At 44.0% G+C, this 20,747-nt stretch overlaps 2 protein-coding genes across 2 annotated transcripts in view; one reads left to right on the top strand and one right to left on the bottom strand.

Moving 5' to 3' along the window:
* The window catches only part of LOC112565931, a 37,067-nt gene extending 26,075 nt beyond the window's left edge, over positions 1-10,992 (top strand). The window contains exons 5-9 of the mRNA XM_025241830.1: positions 804-2,634; positions 3,100-4,402; positions 7,444-7,626; positions 8,126-8,304; positions 8,404-10,992. Coding sequence (XP_025097615.1) covers positions 804-2,634; positions 3,100-4,402; positions 7,444-7,626; positions 8,126-8,304; positions 8,404-8,817 — 3,910 coding nt within the window. The 3' untranslated portion in view covers positions 8,818-10,992. The remainder of the gene's footprint in view (positions 1-803; positions 2,635-3,099; positions 4,403-7,443; positions 7,627-8,125; positions 8,305-8,403) is intronic.
* Positions 10,993-13,239: 2,247 nt separating this feature from the next.
* LOC112567369 (protein downstream neighbor of son homolog) lies at positions 13,240-20,632 on the bottom strand. Its single transcript, XM_025244066.1, has 10 exons — positions 20,181-20,632; positions 19,707-19,871; positions 19,101-19,241; positions 18,430-18,548; positions 17,860-17,922; positions 17,318-17,496; positions 17,087-17,210; positions 16,250-16,399; positions 14,963-15,158; positions 13,240-14,314 (listed from the first exon to the last, which is right to left on the bottom strand). The coding sequence occupies exons 1-10, from the start codon at positions 20,622-20,624 to the stop codon at positions 13,952-13,954; spliced, it is 1,944 nt and encodes a 647-aa protein (XP_025099851.1). The 5' UTR covers positions 20,625-20,632; the 3' UTR covers positions 13,240-13,951.
* Positions 20,633-20,747: the final 115 nt, after the last annotated feature.

The following is a 20,747-nucleotide window of genomic DNA, read 5'->3' as shown; positions in this document are numbered from 1 at the left end:
GCATGGCTTCAGGGGGGGGGGCGTAGGTGTTGGAGAAGTTGGGAGTGGCTCACTCTGTCAAACTCTATAACACCGCTACAATGCAGAGCGAAGACACCCGGATGTCAACGGTTAGCCACCCGACAGCAGGACAGGTTCATTGTTCTGTCGGTCTGCTGTCAGACAGACAACAACACCCGGGTCCTGTCACGGATTTTGAACACGTGTTCTGTCAGTCCAAAATCAAACTGTTGTTTCTAAAAGGATTTGTTTTCATGTAATTATCTCAGGTAATCAACAAGAAATCTGGGATCCAATGCCGTTGTCTGTTTATTGGCGCGAAGCTGTGACTGTACACTTTACACTGTGGTGAGCAGTATAGCATTGTAGGCGTTGGCCGTGAGTCCCGGATGTTGGACACGTGTCATCTCATCTGCATAAGGTCGTCCTCTAATCAGGGTCAAACCCTTCATGGCTTCGGTTGTACACACGAAACTTACAGAGTGATGCGATGTACAGGCAGGAGTTCGAGTGAAGTGTTCTTTACTCTGTTATTTACTGTTATTTACTGTTTTATTTACTCTGTGTTCTTTACTCTGTGATATTTACTCTGTTATTTACTGTTTTATTTACTGTGTTATTTACTCTGTGTTATTTACTGTGACCTAGAAAGAGTTTCAGTGAAGTGTTACTTTAATTGTTACTTGCTACTTGGTGTTCTCTAAACTGTTCGTGACTTTACAAGCTCGACAGTCACCAAGGCAACCTCGTTGTAACGCCAGGAGTCAGGGGCGCAGAGACCTCTGGTGGTGCCTGGAGTAAAGGATGAGGATTTGTCGGACTTTGGTGGTCAGCGTCGCCACGCTACTGTCCCTCGTCCTTGTGACGCCCATGACCCCCGGCACCTGCCCCCTGCCCCCCGCCTGCACGTGCCACAGCCCCAGCGGCGACTACGACAGTTGCTACGTCACAACGGTGGACGTTTCAGACAACACCATCAGTGCCCTGCCATCTGAGACAACGTCACTTCAACTGATTTGTTCAGAGTCCCAGTTTCTGAGTCACCTCATCTGGGGGCTCTTCAGTCATCTGCCTCGGCTTCGACGCTTGTCCATGAGCAGCTGTCAGTTCGCAACCGTGCAGTCACGTGTCTTTCAGCACCTGCTTGTCTTGGAGTCGCTGGACATTGTGGACTGCCGCTTTCTACAACCATTGCCCGCGGACCTTGTCACCACCCTCCCTCGCTTGTCCTCTTTGTCGTTCAGGAGCAGTAGCCTGCACCAACTGCCCTCCTTTTGTGGACTGTCGCAGCTGGCTGTGCTCAATGTGTCGCACCAGGCGCTGCCTATGCTAGAACAGTCTGTCGCACAGTGTGACGACACCTTCAGGCTTCAAAGCCTGGTAGTTCTCGACATCACCAACGCCTCTCTCGCGATCTTCCCCGAAAATCTGATTAGAAGAGCACCAAACCTTCGAGAACTGCACTGTGGCTGGAACCAGATACAAGTGGTTTCTCTACCAGAAGGTGTCCTGACACAGCTGGAAGCGCTGGACCTGTACGGAAACCAGCTGCACAGCGTGGACTTCCTGACAAAATTACCTTTGACCCAAATGAGAGTTCTCCGTCTCCAGGGAGACGGCAGAGTTGCGATGCCTGTGGACACCGTGTGGCAGTTACAAAATGTGTCGAACCTGACATTGGCCAACCTGGACATCGACGACAGCGTGTGGCCCGAGTTGTCTGCTCTCACCAGGCTGGAGAGTCTGGGCCTCGCCAACAACCGACTGACCACCTTCAACCTCACCTCAAGCGTGCGCGCGCAGCTGCTGCAGCTAGACCTGGCCGCCAATTCCATTGACCGCATAGACGACGTGACCTTTGCTGACATGCCCGCCCTGCGCGACCTTAACCTTTCCGGAAACTCCATCAGCAGGCTGTTCAACAACGCCTTCAGTCACCTCACCTCCCTCTCTCACCTCAGCCTGCAGACCAACAATCTGACCTTCATCTCCTCAGAGGCTTTCCGTAGCTTACCCCACCTGCAGGTGCTGCACCTGGACAACAACTCGCTGACGTCACTGTCGCCGTTCGCGCTAAGAAACATGACGTCACTCATAGAGTTCCACGTCAGCGGAAACAGGTTGACCTTCTTGCCCAACTTCTGGGACCTCCCCTCCCTGGTCTTGGTCAACGCCAACGACAACCTGCTGACACAGTTGTTCTGGAATGTGTTTAGAGGGGCCCGCAAGCTGGAGTTCCTTTTCTTGAGAAACAATCGTCTCAGACTCGTCAGTAGTTTCTACGGAGACTTGCCGGACCTGCTGGTTGTGGATTTACGGAACAACGGAATTGAAAACATAGCGTTGGGAGCATTTGATAACCTCCCTTCCCTCTCGATGGTGCGCTTAGAGAACAACCTGCTCAGCCAAATGGGCTTGGTCTTCAACCGTATGAAGTCACTGCAGTCGCTGTCGCTGGACAATAACAGCCTGTCGCAGCTGACCATCAACATGTTTCCAGAGTCAGTGAAGTATATCACTGTCAGCGGCAACCACCTTTCTTACATCGAGCCTGGACTGTTGCTAAATCTTCCGCATCTGAGGAGCATCATGTTGAGCGCCAACTGGGACCTGGTGACAGTGGACATCACACAGGTAACAAATGTTTGTTGAGGAAACAGGAATGTAAGACATGATTATGGAGAGTAGACCGAGGCCATATGGCGTCACGTGACACGTGTCATTGAGAGCTCGTAGGTCAGCTGAATGTCACTACTGGAACCCGTAGGACACGGAGTGTGTTAGCTTATAAGAAAAATCTTATCAACAGGTTGTGTAATTGACTTAAAATAAAGTTTACAGTTAGCAACAGTCAGCGTTATACACTTAAATGTTAGCAACAGTGTTACAGACTATAACTGTAGGCGATAGTTAGCAACAATGTTACACTTAAACTGTCTGCAACAGCATTTGCGATAACCTGCCCTTGAATCACTGGAGGTTGCCTCCAATCACATATAACTGTTCCTAGCATCACCTTGTATTACACCGCGTTGCGTGCCCTTACATGTCTGTTAGTGATAGTCTGCCCTTGTGTGACTGTACGCTCCGTGTCCTCAGATGCAAGTGCCGCCCACGCTGCTACCCAAGCCGGTGGTTCTCCTGGGCCCAAACCACTTTGACTGCGACTGTCGACTGGGATACGTCAAGGCTTGGGCTCAGTACAGGCAGTCAGTGACAGTCCTTCGCCAACATCTGCCGGACTTTCAGCACCTGGAGACCTTGTTCTGCTCCACTTACTTGGGAGGCGTTGGGGTGCCCTTCCATGACGTGCCCCTCGAGGAGTTCGTGTGCCCCTACAAAACACCAATATGTTACGGCTCGTGTCCTTGCTGTACTGCTTCATCGGAAACAACGCCCTTTGACCCCATGTGCTCGTGCGTTCTCACGTGCCCGGATAACTGCACGTGCTTCACAGGAGGGTCAGAGTATGTCCGCCTTTACAACCACGTGATATGTACTTCGAGGGTCCTGGCTTCAGTTCCGGAGGGCATACCCTCCCAAACGACCCACCTGAGACTGGACGGCAACAATTTTGGGACCCTGAAAAACGACTCGCTGTCTGGCCTGGACCACACCCTCGTCCTTTACCTCAACGACAGCCGCCTGCACGAGGTGCAGGAGGGAGCTTTCCGCTCTCTCGTCAACGTCACGAGGCTCGACCTGAGCCACAATTACCTGCAGCGAGTGAGTCGCCACACGTTTGGCAACCTGTCACGCCTGGCACACCTGTATCTCCATGACAATCTGATCCGCACAATAGAAAGCGGCGCGTTAGAGGGGCTCACCATGCTGGCGACCTTGACCATCCATCAAAACCTCATCAAAACCCTGGGCGGCATCTCGGGCATCCCTCTGGGGACGTCCCTGACGCTTGCCGACAACCCCTGGCCGTGCGACTGCCACCTGGTGGCCGAACTCCTCCGGTTCTGGGCGGCCAGGAACCGCGCCATCGCCGACCGCGAGGTGGTGCGCTGCTTCTGGTACGAGGGTGGAGCGGAGGTCATGCGAGGCCAAGAGGAGACAAACAGGACTGGCCAGCGTGGGGTCACTCGCGTGCCCCTGCCCACGCACCCTGGAGAGGTTCCAGACCCTGCAGGACACTACAGCCTCCTCCTGGCCGACATGCAGTACGATGTGCTGTGCAGCACCAGGCCGGTCGTCCTCCATCGACCACTTGTCGCCTTCTTCGACGACCAGACACACGTGGCCGCCATCGCCGCCATGCTGGCTGTCGTGGCCGTCGTTGTGGTGGTCGGGACCCTGATGGTGTGGCGGAGGCGGGAGGTGCAGGCGCTGGTGTACGTCAAGTTGGGCGTCAGACTGTGGGACAATGTTACCTCACGCCTGGACCACGAGGAGGGTAAGTAGGGGGCGAGTAGCAGGTCGTTGAGTGAAGGCGAGTAGTGGTTGTGGTGCAGAGGTCGCCGGTTCATTTCTTAGCTTGCTAGTGCGTGTAACCTGACTTCAACATGGCGTACAATCAACTGCTAGCAGGTGTTAAATCCCCGTTGTGATATTTGTTGCTCCCCAACATCCTGTTTATTTGCAGTCTTGTTGTTTCTTGTTGTGTGACAGACACGCAGGTTCCCACCCGCTGGTAACGCCCACCTGACAAAGGGGTGGACTGCTGTCTGCACCCTGACGACCTGCACGTAGCCTGCATACCCGTTCCCCACCTCGTGTACCTGACGCCGCATCTCATTTTGTATGTTGTGACCTATGACCTCGTGCCAAGGTGTCTTACAAGCCATTCATGTTGTCAGGTTGTTTACAGTCCGCTGTAGCACCTCACGCGAGTCACGCGCTGTAGCGTCAGCTGCATGCGAGGAGTTGTTTCGTCATGGTAACGGGTGTGGGGGTGTCAGGGTGGGGGTTCTCAGCCATCTTGTTGTGGGGGGGAGGTGGCGGAGGAGAGAGAGTGCAGAATGTGTGTGTGTCGGTTTGTGTGTGTGTCGGTGTGTGTGTGTGTGTCGGTGTGTGTGTGTCGGCGTGTGTGTGTGTCGGTGTGTGTGTGTGTGTGTGTGTGTGTGTGTGTCGGCGTGTGTGTGTGTCGGTGTGTGTGTGTGTGTGTGTGTCGGCGTGTGTGTGTGTCGGCGTGTGTGTGTGTGTCGGTGTGTGTGTGTCGGCGTGTGTGTGTGTGTGTGTATATCACACTGGTATATATACTGGTAGTGTGTGTGTGTGTCGGCGTGTGTGTGTGTGTGTATATCACACTGGTATATATACTGGTAGTGTGTGTGTGTGTGTCGGCGTGTGTGTGTGTCGGCGTGTGTGTGTGTATATATATCACACTGGTATATATACTGGTAGTGTGTGTGTGTCGGTGTGTGTCGGTGTGTGTGTGTGTGTCGGTGTGTGTGTGTGTGTGTGTGTGTGTGTGTGTGTCGGTGTGTGTGTGTGTGTCGGCGTGTGTGTGTGTATATATATATCACACTGGTATATATACTGGTAGTGTGTGTGTGTGTGTGTGTCGGTGTGTGTGTGTGTGTGTGTGTGTGTGTGTGTGTGTGTGTGTGTGTCGGTGTGTGTGTGTGTGTCGGTGTGTGTGTGTGTGTGTCGGCGTGTGTGTGTGTGTCGGTGTGTGTGTGTGTGTGTGTGTGTCGGCGTGTGTGTGTGTCGGCGTGTGTGTGTGTGTCGGTGTGTGTGTGTCGGCGTGTGTGTGTGTGTATATCACACTGGTATATATACTGTAGTGTGTGTGTGTGTCGGCGTGTGTGTGTGTGTGTATATATCACACTGGTATATATACTGGTAGTGTGTGTGTGTGTCGGCGTGTGTGTGTGTGTGTATATCACACTGGTATATATACTGGTAGTGTGTGTGTGTGTGTCGGCGTGTGTGTGTGTCGGCGTGTGTGTGTGTATATATATATATCACACTGGTATATATACTGGTAGTGTGTGTGTGTCGGTGTGTGTCGGTGTGTGTGTGTGTGTGTGTCGGTGTGTGTGTGTGTGTGTGTGTGTGTGTGTGTGTGTGTGTGTGTGTCGGTGTGTGTGTGTGTGTGTGTGTCGGCGTGTGTGTGTGTATATATATATCACACTGGTATATATACTGGTAGTGTGTGTGTGTGTGTGTGTCGGTGTGTGTGTGTGTGTGTGTGTGTGTGTGTGTGTGTGTGTGTGTGTGTGTGTGTGTGTCGGTGTGTGTGTGTGTGTCGGTGTGTGTGTGTGTGTGTGTCGGCGTGTGTGTGTGTGTCGGTGTGTGTGTGTGTGTGTGTGTGTCGGCGTGTGTGTGTGTCGGCGTGTGTGTGTGTGTGTCGGTGTGTGTGTGTCGGCGTGTGTGTGTGTGTATATCACACTGGTATATATACTGGTAGTGTGTGTGTGTGTCGGCGTGTGTGTGTGTGTGTATATATCACACTGGTATATATACTGGTAGTGTGTGTGTGTGTGTCGGCGTGTGTGTGTGTGTGTATATCACACTGGTATATATACTGGTAGTGTGTGTGTGTGTGTCGGCGTGTGTGTGTGTGTGTATATACACTGGTATATATACTGGTAGTGTGTGTGTGTGTGTCGGCGTGTGTGTGTGTCGGCGTGTGTGTGTGTATATATATATATATCACACTGGTATATATACTGGTAGTGTGTGTGTGTCGGTGTGTGTCGGTGTGTGTGTGTGTGTGTGTGTCGGTGTGTGTGTGTGTGTGTGTGTGTGTGTGTCGGTGTGTGTGTGTCGGTGTGTGTGTGTGTGTGTGTGTCGGTGTGTGTGTGTGTGTGTGTGTGTGTGTGTGTGTGTGTGTGTGTGTGTGTATATCACACTGGTATATATACTGGTAGTGTGTGTGTGTGTCGGCGTGTGTGTGTGTGTGTGTGTATCACACTGGTATATATACTGGTAGTGTGTGTGTGTGTGTGTGTGTGTGTGTCGGTGTGTGTGTGTGTGTGTGTGTGTGTGTGTGTGTGTGTGTGTGTGTCGGTGTGTGTGTGTCGGTGTGTGTGTGTGTATATATATCACACTGGTATATATACTGGTAGTGTGTGTGTGTGTGTCGGCGTGTGTGTGTGTGTGTCGGCGTGTGTGTGTGTGTGTGTCGGCGTGTGTGTGTGTATTGCGGCACTGCCTGTAGTTAGCCTTCCTTCATTGTATTGCATAATACACGTACACATACACCTAAACATGAATGTACAGATGACACGCTAGTAAACAGTAACACACCGACGATACACATGATAAACACTATTTACAGAACAGCAATCAATAAAGACAACAAAGCAACACACGAGGCACCCAGTGGCTGTCACCAACAACAACAAACAATTCAGCACAGTGGGGAACTTCCGGTCAAGAGGAAGTAACTGTCACTTGCATGTTTTGTCGGTGTGTGACGTCGTCTTCAGTGTCGGCTGCTCACCCATCCGTTACTTAGCCTTGTGGTCGCGTCTGCTCGTGTTGCAGATGGCGGGAGCGGCGGTCATGGCCGCCAGTACGACGCCTTCGTGTCATACAGTCACCTGGACGAAGACTTCGTGTCGCACGTGCTGGTGCCTCGCCTGGAGCAGACGACACATCGCCGCTATCGTCTGTGCGTCCACTACAGGGACTTCCCCGTAGGCGCCGCCATTGCTGATACTATTATAGGTCAGACAGTTGTTGTTGTTGTTGTAGAGACAATGACTAGAGATACTACTATCGTAGGTCAGACAGTTGTTGTTGGTGTAGAGACAGTGACTAGAGATATACTACTATTGTAGGTCAGACAGTTGTTGTTGTTGTAGAGACAGTGACTAGAGATATACTACTATCGTAGGTCAGACAGTTGTTGTTGTTGTAGAGACAGTGACTAGAGATATACTACTATTGTAGGTCAGACAGTTGTTGTTGTTGTAGAGACAGTGACTAGAGATACTACTATTGTAGGTCAGACAGTTGTTGTTGTAGAGACAGTGACTAGAGATACTACTATTGTAGGTCAGACAGTTGTTGGTGTAGAGACAGTGACTAGAAACACTCCTTGTTAAGACAGCAGCCAACACTTTTGTAGGTGTGACCCCTGACCCCTGTATGGGAACCTCTTAGCTGCTGTTGCACGACAAAGCCGTTTTAGTGAGTGAACTCTGACCTTTTGTCTGCCTGTCAGAAAGCATCGAGGCCAGCAAGCGCACGCTGCTGATTCTGTCGGAGAACTTTCTGGACAGCGAATGGTGTCTCTTCGAGTTCCGCACGGCCCTCCACCATGTCCTGCAGAAGGACACTCACCGTCTGGTCGCCATTTTGCTGACGGAGCTTCCTGCGCACCGCCTCGATTCTGATCTCAAGGTCGGTGGGTCAGTCAGTCCAGTCCAGTCCTTCTGCCCTCTCTCTCTCTCTGTCTATAATCACCTGACACTAAGCCCGGTACGTGTCTCTCGCCAACAGGTGGTGCTGAAGACCCGTACTTACCTGCGAGTAAGCGACCCCTGGTTCTGGGAAAAGCTCTACTTTGCCCTCCCTGACCTTCCGTCCGCTAACGACCCCGGACAAAGCACTGGAGACACGAGACCGGGCACTGGAAACGCCAGACGGGACACTGGAGACATCAGGTTCACCGTTTTTCAGGCCAGGCCTGATAACAGATCTCTCCAGCACGACCTCCTCATCGAGAGAGGTGACAATATCATTGGTGACACAGGTGACAATGACAAAGGTGACGCAGGTGACAACAACATGTGTGATGCAAGTGACAAAGACATAGGTGACACAGGTAACAGTGACACAGGTGACGAAGACAGATCGCCTGCTCACCATCCTGCCAAAACTGTTTTCCACCAGCAGCACTTGTCGTCACTATAGTGAAGGTGAAGGCCACGGTGTCCACAGCTCTTGTTGTACGTCACATCCTCGATTGTATCACAGACAAGTACAGGTGGACAGCTGTCTGTCTCGGCGAGCCTAAACAATGACTGTGGCTAAACCGGAAGCTTTGTACACACCAGCCTCGTTTTAGTAGTCAACTGAAAAAACAATCGTCTGCAAGGAGTCCAGTAATTCAAGTTCGTGGTTGCTCGGACTTAAGTCTGTTTCGTTACAACAGTTTTATAGCGTCGTCAGCACAATTTCAGGAATTTTAAAGTAAAATCGCTTTCACTCATGTTAAACTGTCAGCATAATGTAAAAATGGTGGTTCTCATGGAAGAACAGCAAAAGTAATTTTGTAATACATACTGTGATCAGAACTCCTGAGATTTCGTACTCATGTCTACTCTGGCGATATAGGTTTGCTAGAGGCCAACCATTGAAACCATTCTTCGTGGTTTCATCAGAAAGTCTCTTGTTTGCCTATTAACACACTGAGTTCTGTCTGGAAGCAGATTGTGATAAGTAGGGTAGTTGCTGTTAAGACGGGTTTAGACAATTTAAAACAGCACCGAGCTGTTCTTTCTCTGCATGCGGCATCTGTTGACAGGGCTAGCTGCCTGCATGTGACATCTATTGACAGGGCTAGCTGCCTGCATGTGACATCTGTTGACAGGGCTAGCTGCCTGCATGTGACATCTGTTGACAGGGCTAGCTGCCTGCATGTGACATCTGTTGACAGAGCTAGCTGCCTGCATGTGACATCTGTTGACAGGGCTAGCTGCCTGCACATTGACTGTCAGAATGCAGTTTGTTACCCACCCCATTCACATCCCAAGCCCAGCATCTTCCTACTCCACTGGGAGCTAGTGAAGCTACTTCTCTTCCGAGTTTGATGAGAGAGAGTTCTGTCACATTCTTACGATGAGAAGATGACATAACTGCTAGCAATGGCACCGATTTGAATGTATAAAATGTCTTTTTGTACATAATTATCTATGGACATGTTTTAATTAATGTCAGACTGTTTTCCTTTTTTTACGTCTACTGTACAACATCCAGTCTCTACTATGTGACATCTTATTTTCCCTCTTTTGTTTGTATTTAGTTCCAGAAGAAGATATTTTCATACAGCATGTCAGGTAAATCCATCCAGAAAATTTGTTATACATAATATAGATGTACACATATATCACAATTGTCTTATGTCAACTATAATGTTGCTTCCACTACCACGACCACCACCATGACTATTGTCTATTGGTCCGTCACCACTGATACTACTCCAACTACAATCACAGTCACATTGTCTATTCTGATGACATTTTTCTCAACATGAGAACACAATGATCTCTTTGTTTTGATACCATAAGTTTTATGATGTTTACACTTACATTTTTTTCTTTGTAAAGCGCTTTGACCTAACCTGTTCTGGTGGGATAAAGCGCTGTCTAAATCCACTTTATTACTGTTAAGACTCCTTCGACTTTAGGAAGACATGTACAACAGGTAAGACCAGGATAACACAGTCCACAACTTGTGTTCCTTTGATCCCTCTCTCAGGAAATTTCTCGTTTTAATGTTGTCCACATCTCTGGACTTCTGGTGCAGGGAAGCTAACTCTGTTCTACTGTTTCTTGAGCAGTTACTTCCCATGGTATGTATATATCTATGTATTATATCGGCAATGCTGCACCTCTGTTTCTACTGTACCTCCTAGTCTACCAATCCTTCTGTTTACTATCAGAAACTTGTAGCTGAAAGTCTCTTTTGACATCTCAGTGTCTGTGTACTGTACAACATCTACATCTACTGTACATATCAACGTCCACTATATAACATCATATTCTCTCATCTACATCTGCTGCACATCTCAAAGTCCAGCCTCCACTATATATCATATTCTCTCACCTACATCTACTGCACATCTCAAAGTCCAGCCTCCACTATATATCATATTCTCTCATCTACATCTGCTGTACATCTCAACATCCAGCCTCCACTATATAGCATCGTATTCTCTCCCCCTACTTCATTTTTTCATATTTAGTTATAGACATAAATATTTCTATGCAGTATATGTCAGCAAAATCCAGCCAGTCTTTATTTTTTTGATTTGAGATTCAGAAATAAATTTTATTTGATAAAGTATATGTCAATCAAACCCAGCCAGTCCTGGTTCCAAGTATATTTTTCCTCTACCTGTGTGTGCAAGAAAAATATTAATTACAAACCATTCGTTTTTTATAATTCACTCCAGTGCATAGTGTTTCCCAGGATAATTGAACAGTTAAAGTGTATCGTGTAAAGCATGCAGCATCAGACTATTTTGTTCAAAAGTACACATTCTCTCAAAACAACAGCAATAATTACTTAGCATAAAAGAGTTCAAGCTGGAAGGTTACAGGCAAAGAAAAACATTCACACAAGTAGCACAGAACAGGTGCACAATGTAACATCAGAACAGTTGTGACAAGCCACCAAATGAATCCTAACTGGGAAATTGAGATTAGTTTAATATCTAATTCAAATCAACAGGATTTGAGCTTTCTTTTGATACCAGATTTGTCCTTCTTGTCCTAAAATTAAGTTATACAGGTTTGAAGTGTGCAAGCACTAGGTTGGACATTTTGAGAAAAGCAGGTTCAGATGTTCAGCACTCCCACAGGGTGAAGAGTTAGGATCAGCTTGCCTCTGACACCACTACCCACCCCACCAAGCAAAGCCAACTGTGGAATACTGTCATTCCCCCACTCTTTTCTTCTTTCTTACTCTCTTTCATGACATAAGCCAATTCCAATGATATACAGCATGTCGGGCTTTGCGCAATCGTCAAGCGTGTAACCAAGGTTTCAACAAAAGCCATTTAGGTATCAGCAGGAGGCTTTGAAAAACAAATCGCTGAGGGCAGATGTGAAAAACAAATCTATTTAGCATAATTTTTTATGAAAAACACACAGAATCATCATTATACTCAGCTTTATTTATAGTGCATTCTGATTTTTTATGTTAGCAACAAACACTTCACAAAACAAATTTTGTGTACATTCTAGTCAATGGTAAAGGTGTGCACTCTGATACAACAAAAATATTATCACATGCATTTCAAGCTGACACACAGAAATAATCAGCCAACTCATATTTATGTATACATGACAGCAGTGCACATTTCAGGGTCACACCAGAGAGCTTAAATATAGAGAGGGTGCACTCCTTCTTTATCCTTACTTGTTAAGAAAAGTAGAGACGGAGTTGCGTCCCTTTGAAAAAAGATGCTACGCCGCAGTTGCTACTATCAACCACTACTAAACAAAGTCGTCGCTAGCAGTGTTTATCTTTGGAGTAAATGTCTAGGTGTTTGCGATATCAAATGACCTTTATCTAAGAACAGATTTTTGTGTCTTTTATTGATGAGAATTGCTTAGATGAGGGTAGTTTGGGAGAGTTTTAATACAAGTATGACAGCTGACTATATTTAAAAGGATAACTTTTATAAATTCAAACAGCACATCCATGAGCACAAATTTGCATTTATTTAAAATCCATAAAAATCTAATTTATGAGAATTTATGAATATGGGAAAAAACAGACTTACACATAAATATAAACAAGCCACATTCAGAAGGCTTGCTCACATACTGAGACATATAGATTTCTGTTTACATACAAGCATGAGCAATAAATTCTCACACAAATCATAATAATCATAATTAATAACAAATCATAATACTACTATTAATAATAATGTATATATTTATATACATTCATATCCCTTTTGTAAGAACATTGGTTGACAATTTAAAGATAACAGCTATGCTTACTATGAAATATACAGCAAGCAGATACTCAAAAGGTGTCATTCACACATGTACTTTAAATAAAGATTTATAACATTTTCTTCCACACTGTTCTAAAACAATTTTAAATTACTTTAGCTTAAAAGCTACAAAGGATGTAACTTCAACATTTTTCGATTTCTTTTTGTTCCTTTTTCAAAGAAGACACAGAGCTATCTTTAAGAGAAAAATGAAGGCAAACATTGATAAATAGATTAATCACACTTCCTTTCAGATCACACGCACCAAGTGGACAACAGAGGTCAATTCTTTTTAGCTCTTCCCACAGAAGTTTAATCAACTGAGATTTAACTTTTTTCCCAGGAATTAACTGGTCAATATTTTTACAATAGGCATACTCTAATATCTTAACAGCCTCTTAAGACTTTTTTGGGGGGTTGCACAGTTGTACTGACTTTCCTCGAAATGATCCGAGCAGAGATAGTATCCTTTTCTATACACATCAGATGGTGTAAGATGGTCAAAATCTTTCCTTCTCATAAAGTTCATCATTATTTTGGACCTGTTGTAATAATTTTTTCAATATATTAATAACAAACATTTTTATAACACCTCACCCCAGAGACGAATGCCTGAAATGAAAATACTATAACAAATTTAAATAGGTTTCTAATCAGATAAGTGAGAATTCATCACACAGTTTCACAGTATAATCAGTAAAGTCCTTTTAATAATCATAGTAAAAGAGCAACACGCGTTGTAGTAGACTAGCTGCTCTCAACTACAGTACACTTATAGATCGTAATTTGAGAATAAATTCGTAGCTTATCTCTCTTCGTCCTTTGGGAAATTGTGGAAACGTTTTTCTTTTGAGGTTGATTTAAATCTGGCAATCTGACAGTTAATTGCAGAAAAATTTGCCCACCTTGCCTCAAACGATCGCCTTGTGCCATGTTGTTTCGTAGCACCCCATTACGAAAGATAACTCTAACCGACGAGCTTTCCCGCCGGTCGCGAGTGCACCCTCTCTATATCTAAGCTCTCTGGTCACACTGCTGTGCATAAAACTCTACTGAAAATAAAAACCATAAAATGGATGAAGGGTTTCAACCAATTAATCGCTAAAACATCAAATTAATAAAATAAATCAATACTTAACATTTTTAGTCCATCAATGGTTGTAAATCTTTATATGTTCGGTTTATTATACAACAGATGCTAATGACACAACCCATTCTAGGCACACCACATGACTGCTTGTAGAATGAGCTGGTGAAGGAGAAGTCTAAAACCACGTTTTTGAAACGATCAACTCTAAATAATATATTTAAGAACTAGGTAGTCCATTTAAACCCTTGGGGATCGCATTTCACTTCTCGCACAGCTGTTTTGCATGAAAGGGAGGTTACTTCCAACAACTTATGGCGAACTGAGCTGTGTAAAGTGCACATCCAATGTTGAAGAAGTCTGTCATCTGGCATGGGTAATGCGACATCACTTTCAGTCACAGCATTCATGTTAAAGGGAACTGTAGGATTATGGGTACTGTGGGAAATGATAGCTGACCCCCCGATGGCCACAGGGGTCAGGGCTGTGATGTTGAGCAGATGATGAGGCAGAAGCGGACCACCAATGTCCAGCACATGGGTGTCCTGACTGCGAGAGCCAGTGGACATTTTGGCAACAGAATGACGAATCTGTGTGGGAAAGATGTACTTAAGAGTTCAAACCAGTTCAATAGTTTTAAACAGGTAGCAAATATACAAATTACACATATGCACAATCTCGATCATCTCCACATTGAGGCAGAGGAAGGTGAAATAAGTGTGTGTATGTGTGTATATGTGTGTGTGTGAGACAGAGAGAAAAAGGTTGTACACATCCTCATGTGCATGAGAAAGAAAGAAAGAGAGTACACATTTGTGTGTGCCCGTGTTTAAGAGACCATATGCACATACATGAGTGGACATGTTGCCATTTAAAACTGTTTGCAGCAACAAGCAAGATGGACAAGATTTGTAAGTGTGAAGAGTCTTTTGCAGCAAGAAACAAAAAATTCGTACAGTCATAAAAGTCTTCTAAAATTCTTAGAGTTTAGATAGCTTGGACTGTAAGCATTGACACTTTTACCCTAGCATTAATATGATTACTTGTAATGTGTATACCTCTGTGGGACTGGGGAGGTCATGACATTTACATACGAAACGAAAAAGACAACAAATGCCTCTGACTCTTGACATAAAATACATCTCATGCATTCTAAGACAGCAACACTGACACATGCATTTATTTGGTGCAGCTGCACATGGAAGTGTCACACAAAGTTAACGCTGAACTGTACTCACCTTGTTACTGTGCACAGTGGCCCCACTGAAGGATGTTGGGGACAAGATGGTGGGAGGAATGCCAGCCTGCGGGCCTGTCAAAGCAGTGCAGCTGCGACAGTTAATAAGGAAATTGAAAAATGCTTGTACCTGAGGTCCCTGGCAAAGCATCAAGGATTGTGCACGCAGGTCCACCTGCTGGTAGCCTTCCCGCTGCCTGTTAACTTGTCAAGGAATGGCCAGTGTGGCAAACATTTCTTTTAAATAATAAAACTTTTTGGTTGGGTGGGTGAAAACAAAATCAGGAAAGTGTAATTTTGTTGTTATTTTGGTTACAGTAACCTGAAATCTGGATTAAAATACTCTTTGCTTCGATGGCTCAAACATGCTCTTTACTTCAGTGATTTAGGAAAAAAACCTAACGCTGTATATGACCAGAACTGGAATTAAGAATCTGGGGGTCCTGTGGGGCCCTGGGTGAATATCATATGCAGGGCCTTTAGCTGCGAGTGTAGGCCATATACTGTACCACAGAATCTCCTTTCATGGGATCCCCTCAGGCACGGGCCCTCCTTTGCCCCAGCTTAAAGCACGGTGTATGATATGACACATCATGTCACACTTCACAGGACCAAGAACAGGGTGAGTGACATGACACTTAAAGATGTTAGACTGTGGAGAATTGTGAGAAAAACATGGCCTATCCTACAAGATCAAGTAAAGTAAAGCCATATACAATGTAAGCCAAATGACAAAAACCCTCGCAACACAACTGTCTGATGTCAATGCTGTCAGTTACCAAAGAAGCAATCCAGACAAATGCTACAGAATGTCACTGTTGTTACCAGAAGCAGTCTAGACCAGTGGTTCTCAAAGTATTTCGGACCGCGGACCACTTTACTTAAGAAAAAAATATGGCGGACCACCAAGGCCTAAAAATCAGTCCATACTATGAATTTCAAATTTAAATTGCCGCATTTGTTTCATTACAATTCAAAACAAAATGTTCTTTTGTGACAGTAGTATAGTAATAAGTTGACATAAAACTACCTCGCTATTTGTAATTAAAATGTTAATGTGAGGAATGCATCACTGTAAACATCACTTTGCTGACTTATGACGACTGTCAGCCACGGACCACCTGCCCTATGAACGCGGACTACTTGTGGTCCGCAGACCACACTTTGAGAACCACTGGTCTAGACAAATGCTATGCCAGCTATGGAAAGTTGTGCTACCAAAGATGCTGACAACATAGCTAATTCCTAAAGAATTTCAGCCTTAGTGTGGCTTACCAACAAAGGATACATTCTGACCTTGCTTGGGTCAAGACTAGGAAAACTCTTTCTGTCAACACCTAAGTCTTCCAACCAAAGTTGTGCCCCTTCATCTGTAGATGTTATGTCCACCTGATTGTCTTCTACTGTTGATCCCTCATTGCTTTCAGTTGAAGGCTGACTGGATAACACACACACACCAATGGGCAAAAATGAACAACAGTGACAATATCATAGTTGTCACTGCCTACTTTTGTTATCAGTGGTTTAATGCATGTTGCTATACGATTGTGGTTTAACATGTATTGCTATCAATGCTATAATGGACTGTAACATTCTAACACAAAGTACAAAGATAACAAATAACACGGCTCACACGTCTGATGCAGTTAGAGAACATTGGGGGGCGGCTGCTTTCAAAGGAAAGGCTGGTTTTCAAGTTTTATTATGAGCGAATTCAAACAGCTTCACTTTACACAATAAATTCAGTAAGCGAGCGCCATTATGTACTCATTAGCTGTCCATTCCATTATCACTTGGTTTGTTGTGTAGTCACTTGGTGTGGGGATTTTGGTATTTTACCAGCCTGCCGTTTATAAGAAATTTTAGACTGGTCTCCTAAAAGAAAGCTTTGCCCACCCCTGATTTACAGCATGCTCCTATTATTAGCTGCCACTGCTCTCTACACCACACTCACAGCACTTTCACTTTCTTTTCAAATGTGTGTTAACTGTTTACATCTGGACAGTATTAGCAGCACTGAATTTCAACAAAACATTGTATAACAAAATTAATCCTTATGTTCAATGATTAACATATACACTTTTAAGGATAATAGATTATTCTCTAAAACCTTTATAGTACATACATGCAGCTCTCCACCTCAGGTGTTTCTGGACTGGCTTGTAAATTAGCCTTGTATTCACTCAGTTTCTTGCTTTTGTCAGCAAACTGTTTGAGAGAGGTCAAGTTTGGCATGCTAAAATCTACACCTGCAAAAACACAAATAACATTAGTTACCTATATATATATAATGACACAAGGCAAGCGAGAACATATTAAACTGGTCAATATTCCACAAAAATTAACCAAAGCTGACCTTCACGTCTGAGTGCCTCCCGAAATCCACGTGTGGTTGGTGTAAGGCAAGCTGTGATACAAGGGTGCCCTCCAACACCAGCTGCCCTGAACAAGGCAGTGAACAGATGGCCACAGACATAAAAGTATGGGCACAGGCCTGTCTTGAGCTGTTGGAAAACTGCAGTAAAACTCTCCATCCTGAGACAACAGAAATGAAAACCTAACTAAAGCTTATGGTGAACAGATTTCATGAATGCACATTAAAAATGTTTCTCAAATAAGTGTACGTTTAAATATCAGTGGGACACATTACTGAAGATATGCAAAAGCATACTCTCTCCACTACATGTTAGCAGGGTGGTGTTAAACATCCCTTAAGATCTGCAATTACATATTCCACTATGTGTTTTGCTGAACAAATTGTAACTTCACTGAATTTGTGCAAATATATGTTATTTCCACTATACTGATTACAAGCTTGTCTTTAATAAAGGTACAATCTATTCAGTGGCCTCCAGGTGCCAGACATTTTATTCAATGCAGTCCACAACCAAGCCTCACCAGTCTTCATGTAATGCCTTTTGCATCAGCTCACTGTGTCCAGCATCCACTGCCACATGTTTTCTGTTTAAATAAAAGAAAAAGCTGGCTGGTATTTGAACTCATTTAGTATTCCTGATATTTCAACAATTCCACCGCATGCCATTATTTAAAAAAAAACAACTAAAGCACACACAACAATTAAACTTCATTGTCTTCCATGTTTTAAACACAATTTCACTTAAAATTTAGTAAATAACACTTAACAGATTTCAGCAACTGCCTCACTAAGCCATTCCTGAAATAACAATAGCTGTGCTGAGCCTGAGGCCAGGTACTCGTCGCTAGTTTGAATTTGGCACAATCAGAACTTCTACTTGATAAAGACTTTAGGTGACTGCTAGTCTACTAGTGTGACCGTGCTACCAGCTTCAGGAGTGAGAAACAGCACTGTCAGCCCTCAGAGTGAGAAACAATACTGTCAGCCCAGGAACAAAAAACAGTACTGTTGGCTCCATGCATAAGAAACTGTAAACTGTTGCTTGTATTACTATGTACAAGATACTGCACATATTTTCTGCTCATTCTCACCTGTTCTTAAGATCTTGTGAAATGCGTGGAAAACTGGCAAACCATGGAAGGCTGGGGTGAACCCAGTAATTACAGACACGCTTTAAATTGTTCACCAATCCCTCAGCACCTACAGAGTCCTAGGATACAAAGCAATTATAGACATGGTTTAGAGTGTCCACCAGGCCTAGGAAATAAAGTAATTACAATATGCTTTTAAAATTTACAACTCTTTCGCCATCCACAGATTCCTAGAAAATTGAGACAAAAGGTGTGAAATATCTTAAAATTTAACATTTACCTAAAGATAAAAAGTGTGACTAGATTCCACAAGTAAAGACAAAAAGACGCGTCATTGTCTTTTAAGGTTCTAAAAGTTATTATACACAAGAGTGTAATAAGGGAATATTTTTAAGAATTTATAGGCAGACATATTTCTTCTACTTAAAACTATGTCTGTGATGCACAGAAATGTATAGAGACTTGTATAAACAGAAAAACAACTAAAAATCTCAAGTAACTGCAAGAATCAGGCATGTTAAATCAGTGCCTTAGAGTACAGATTCATGATACAAAGTTACATTATCATGCAAGTTTCCCACTAGAGCATAATAAATTTATATCATGGGTGTGTTGCCAATCTACTGTGAGCATACATTTCTGATTTGTCATACAGCTGTATTATGACTTACCAATGGTGCATTACAGACAAAGTCCATGTGAGACTTGGCCTCAACAAAGCTGCTAGGAATACTGATAGGGATGGTTGCATTTTCTATTAAAATTCTTACTTTGGTCTTAATGCTCCAGTCCACAGGAACCAAACCTTTGGTCTGCAAACAAATAAAATAAAACGATAAATCCTAAACAGAAATTAACACATCTTGAACACTCTAGTCTAAAAAAAAAAAAATGAAATATTTCAGTATTCCCTATAACCATGCAGCAGCTATTCAAAAATTTCACCAACTGTCATAATAATTCCCTGAACTCTAAAGACTTCCAATGATTGTCCATAATAAAAGACAGCTCAGGTGCCAAGGAACTAAAAGATATAAAAATACTTTTAAAAATTATAACATCATGTTTACCGTGTCTTTTTCTTTTCAGTTAAAGACAGAGAAACAAAATATGTTGAAAGATTGTCACCACCAGAAAGTCTCTGCTGCAAACATTCATTCCAGTAGAGAAATAATGTCTCATTGAAAATTTTCAGTAAATGAAAATATTGGTGTGAAAACTCAGCATGGGATGTTACTTTTAAAGCTTAACAGTACTGCTTTGAAAATAATTCATACCATATGCTCAAGGCTGTCCACCTCTTTGTGAAACCCATCAGTCTGAACAACATGATCTTGAGATGTGACTTCTGCCAGAAGAAGACTTAATTTTCCACTCTCAGTCTGAGCACAATGTTCTTTCTTGACTACCTGTAAACGCTTTCTTGAACCACTGTGAAAGTTCTGTAACCAAAGTAAATTCAAAATAAAGGTTTCAATCATATTGTTAAAAGTCTAATGCATGGCTAAGATCACGAGAGTTGATAACATCTAATGCTGTTATCAGTTTAGCCTAAAGGTGTTGAGCTTTTGGTTCTGTTCCTTTAAAACAATGAAAACTGTTACAAAGGCAAAATACCACTCTCTGTTTTATCACTAATAGAAGCATTTCTTGTTGAGTGTTTCCTTTTTTCGACTCTTTGACATTTTAAGGAGCATACAGTGTACATGCAGCCTTGCTATAATCATTACTAAGCTCTCGCTTGTTGTTACCTGATCCACGGAGCTCAGAGCCAGAACTAGCTTATGTTGCGAATGTTCTGATTCAGAGTCTGAGCAGACAATATCTTCATCGTCAGAAGCACTGGCAGGAACTGGTGAGTTTTCTTTATTGTCCAGATGTGCACAGAGTCTTTTGGACGGAGAGTCACATCTGAAAGGATTCCTGCGTTTGTGGAGAGGCTGTGACGAGGTGGAGTGCGAGTCTTTGTCCTCCTCCTTCGGCCATCGCCGCCGGGCGCTCAGCGACGACTTCTGCTTTGATCGACGGAGACGCATGATATCCGTCGGTGTCTTCCATTGTGATGCCGAGACTGACATAATGTGTAAACAAGGTGTTTGTGTGTTTGTTTGTGTGTTTGTGTCGTCTAATGTTGTAGTCGTCGCTCTACACTTGTACCTGGCGCCACCGTCACGATCCAAATGCGAACCAAGCATATTTTCAAAAATGCAAATCTTTAAAGGATTAAAAGAAAATAAAAGAATCTCACATAGATATTTCAATAATATTTAAAGTATATTTTAAAACTAGTTGGACACTACAGATTGAGAATAATTAAA

This window comes from Pomacea canaliculata, linkage group LG6 (assembly GCF_003073045.1).
Source record: "Pomacea canaliculata isolate SZHN2017 linkage group LG6, ASM307304v1, whole genome shotgun sequence".
NCBI classification, from domain to species: Eukaryota; Metazoa; Mollusca; class Gastropoda; order Architaenioglossa; family Ampullariidae; genus Pomacea; species Pomacea canaliculata.
Note: the sequence above shows the minus strand (reverse complement) of the source record. Positions and strands in the feature narration are given on the sequence as shown.

Excerpts from the sequence above, each read along its gene's own strand:
- LOC112567369 (XM_025244066.1), bottom strand. The coding sequence starts at position 20,624 with ATGCTTGGTTCGCATTTGGATCGTGACGGTGGCGCCAGGTACAAGTGT. Across the intron at positions 18,549-19,100 it reads TTGTCTGTAATGCACCATTG|GACTCTGTAGGTGCTGAGGG; the intron begins GTAAGTCATAAT and ends TTTGTATCCTAG. Across the intron at positions 14,315-14,962 it reads CCACTGTGCACAGTAACAAG|ATTCGTCATTCTGTTGCCAA; the intron begins GTGAGTACAGTT and ends TTTCCCACACAG.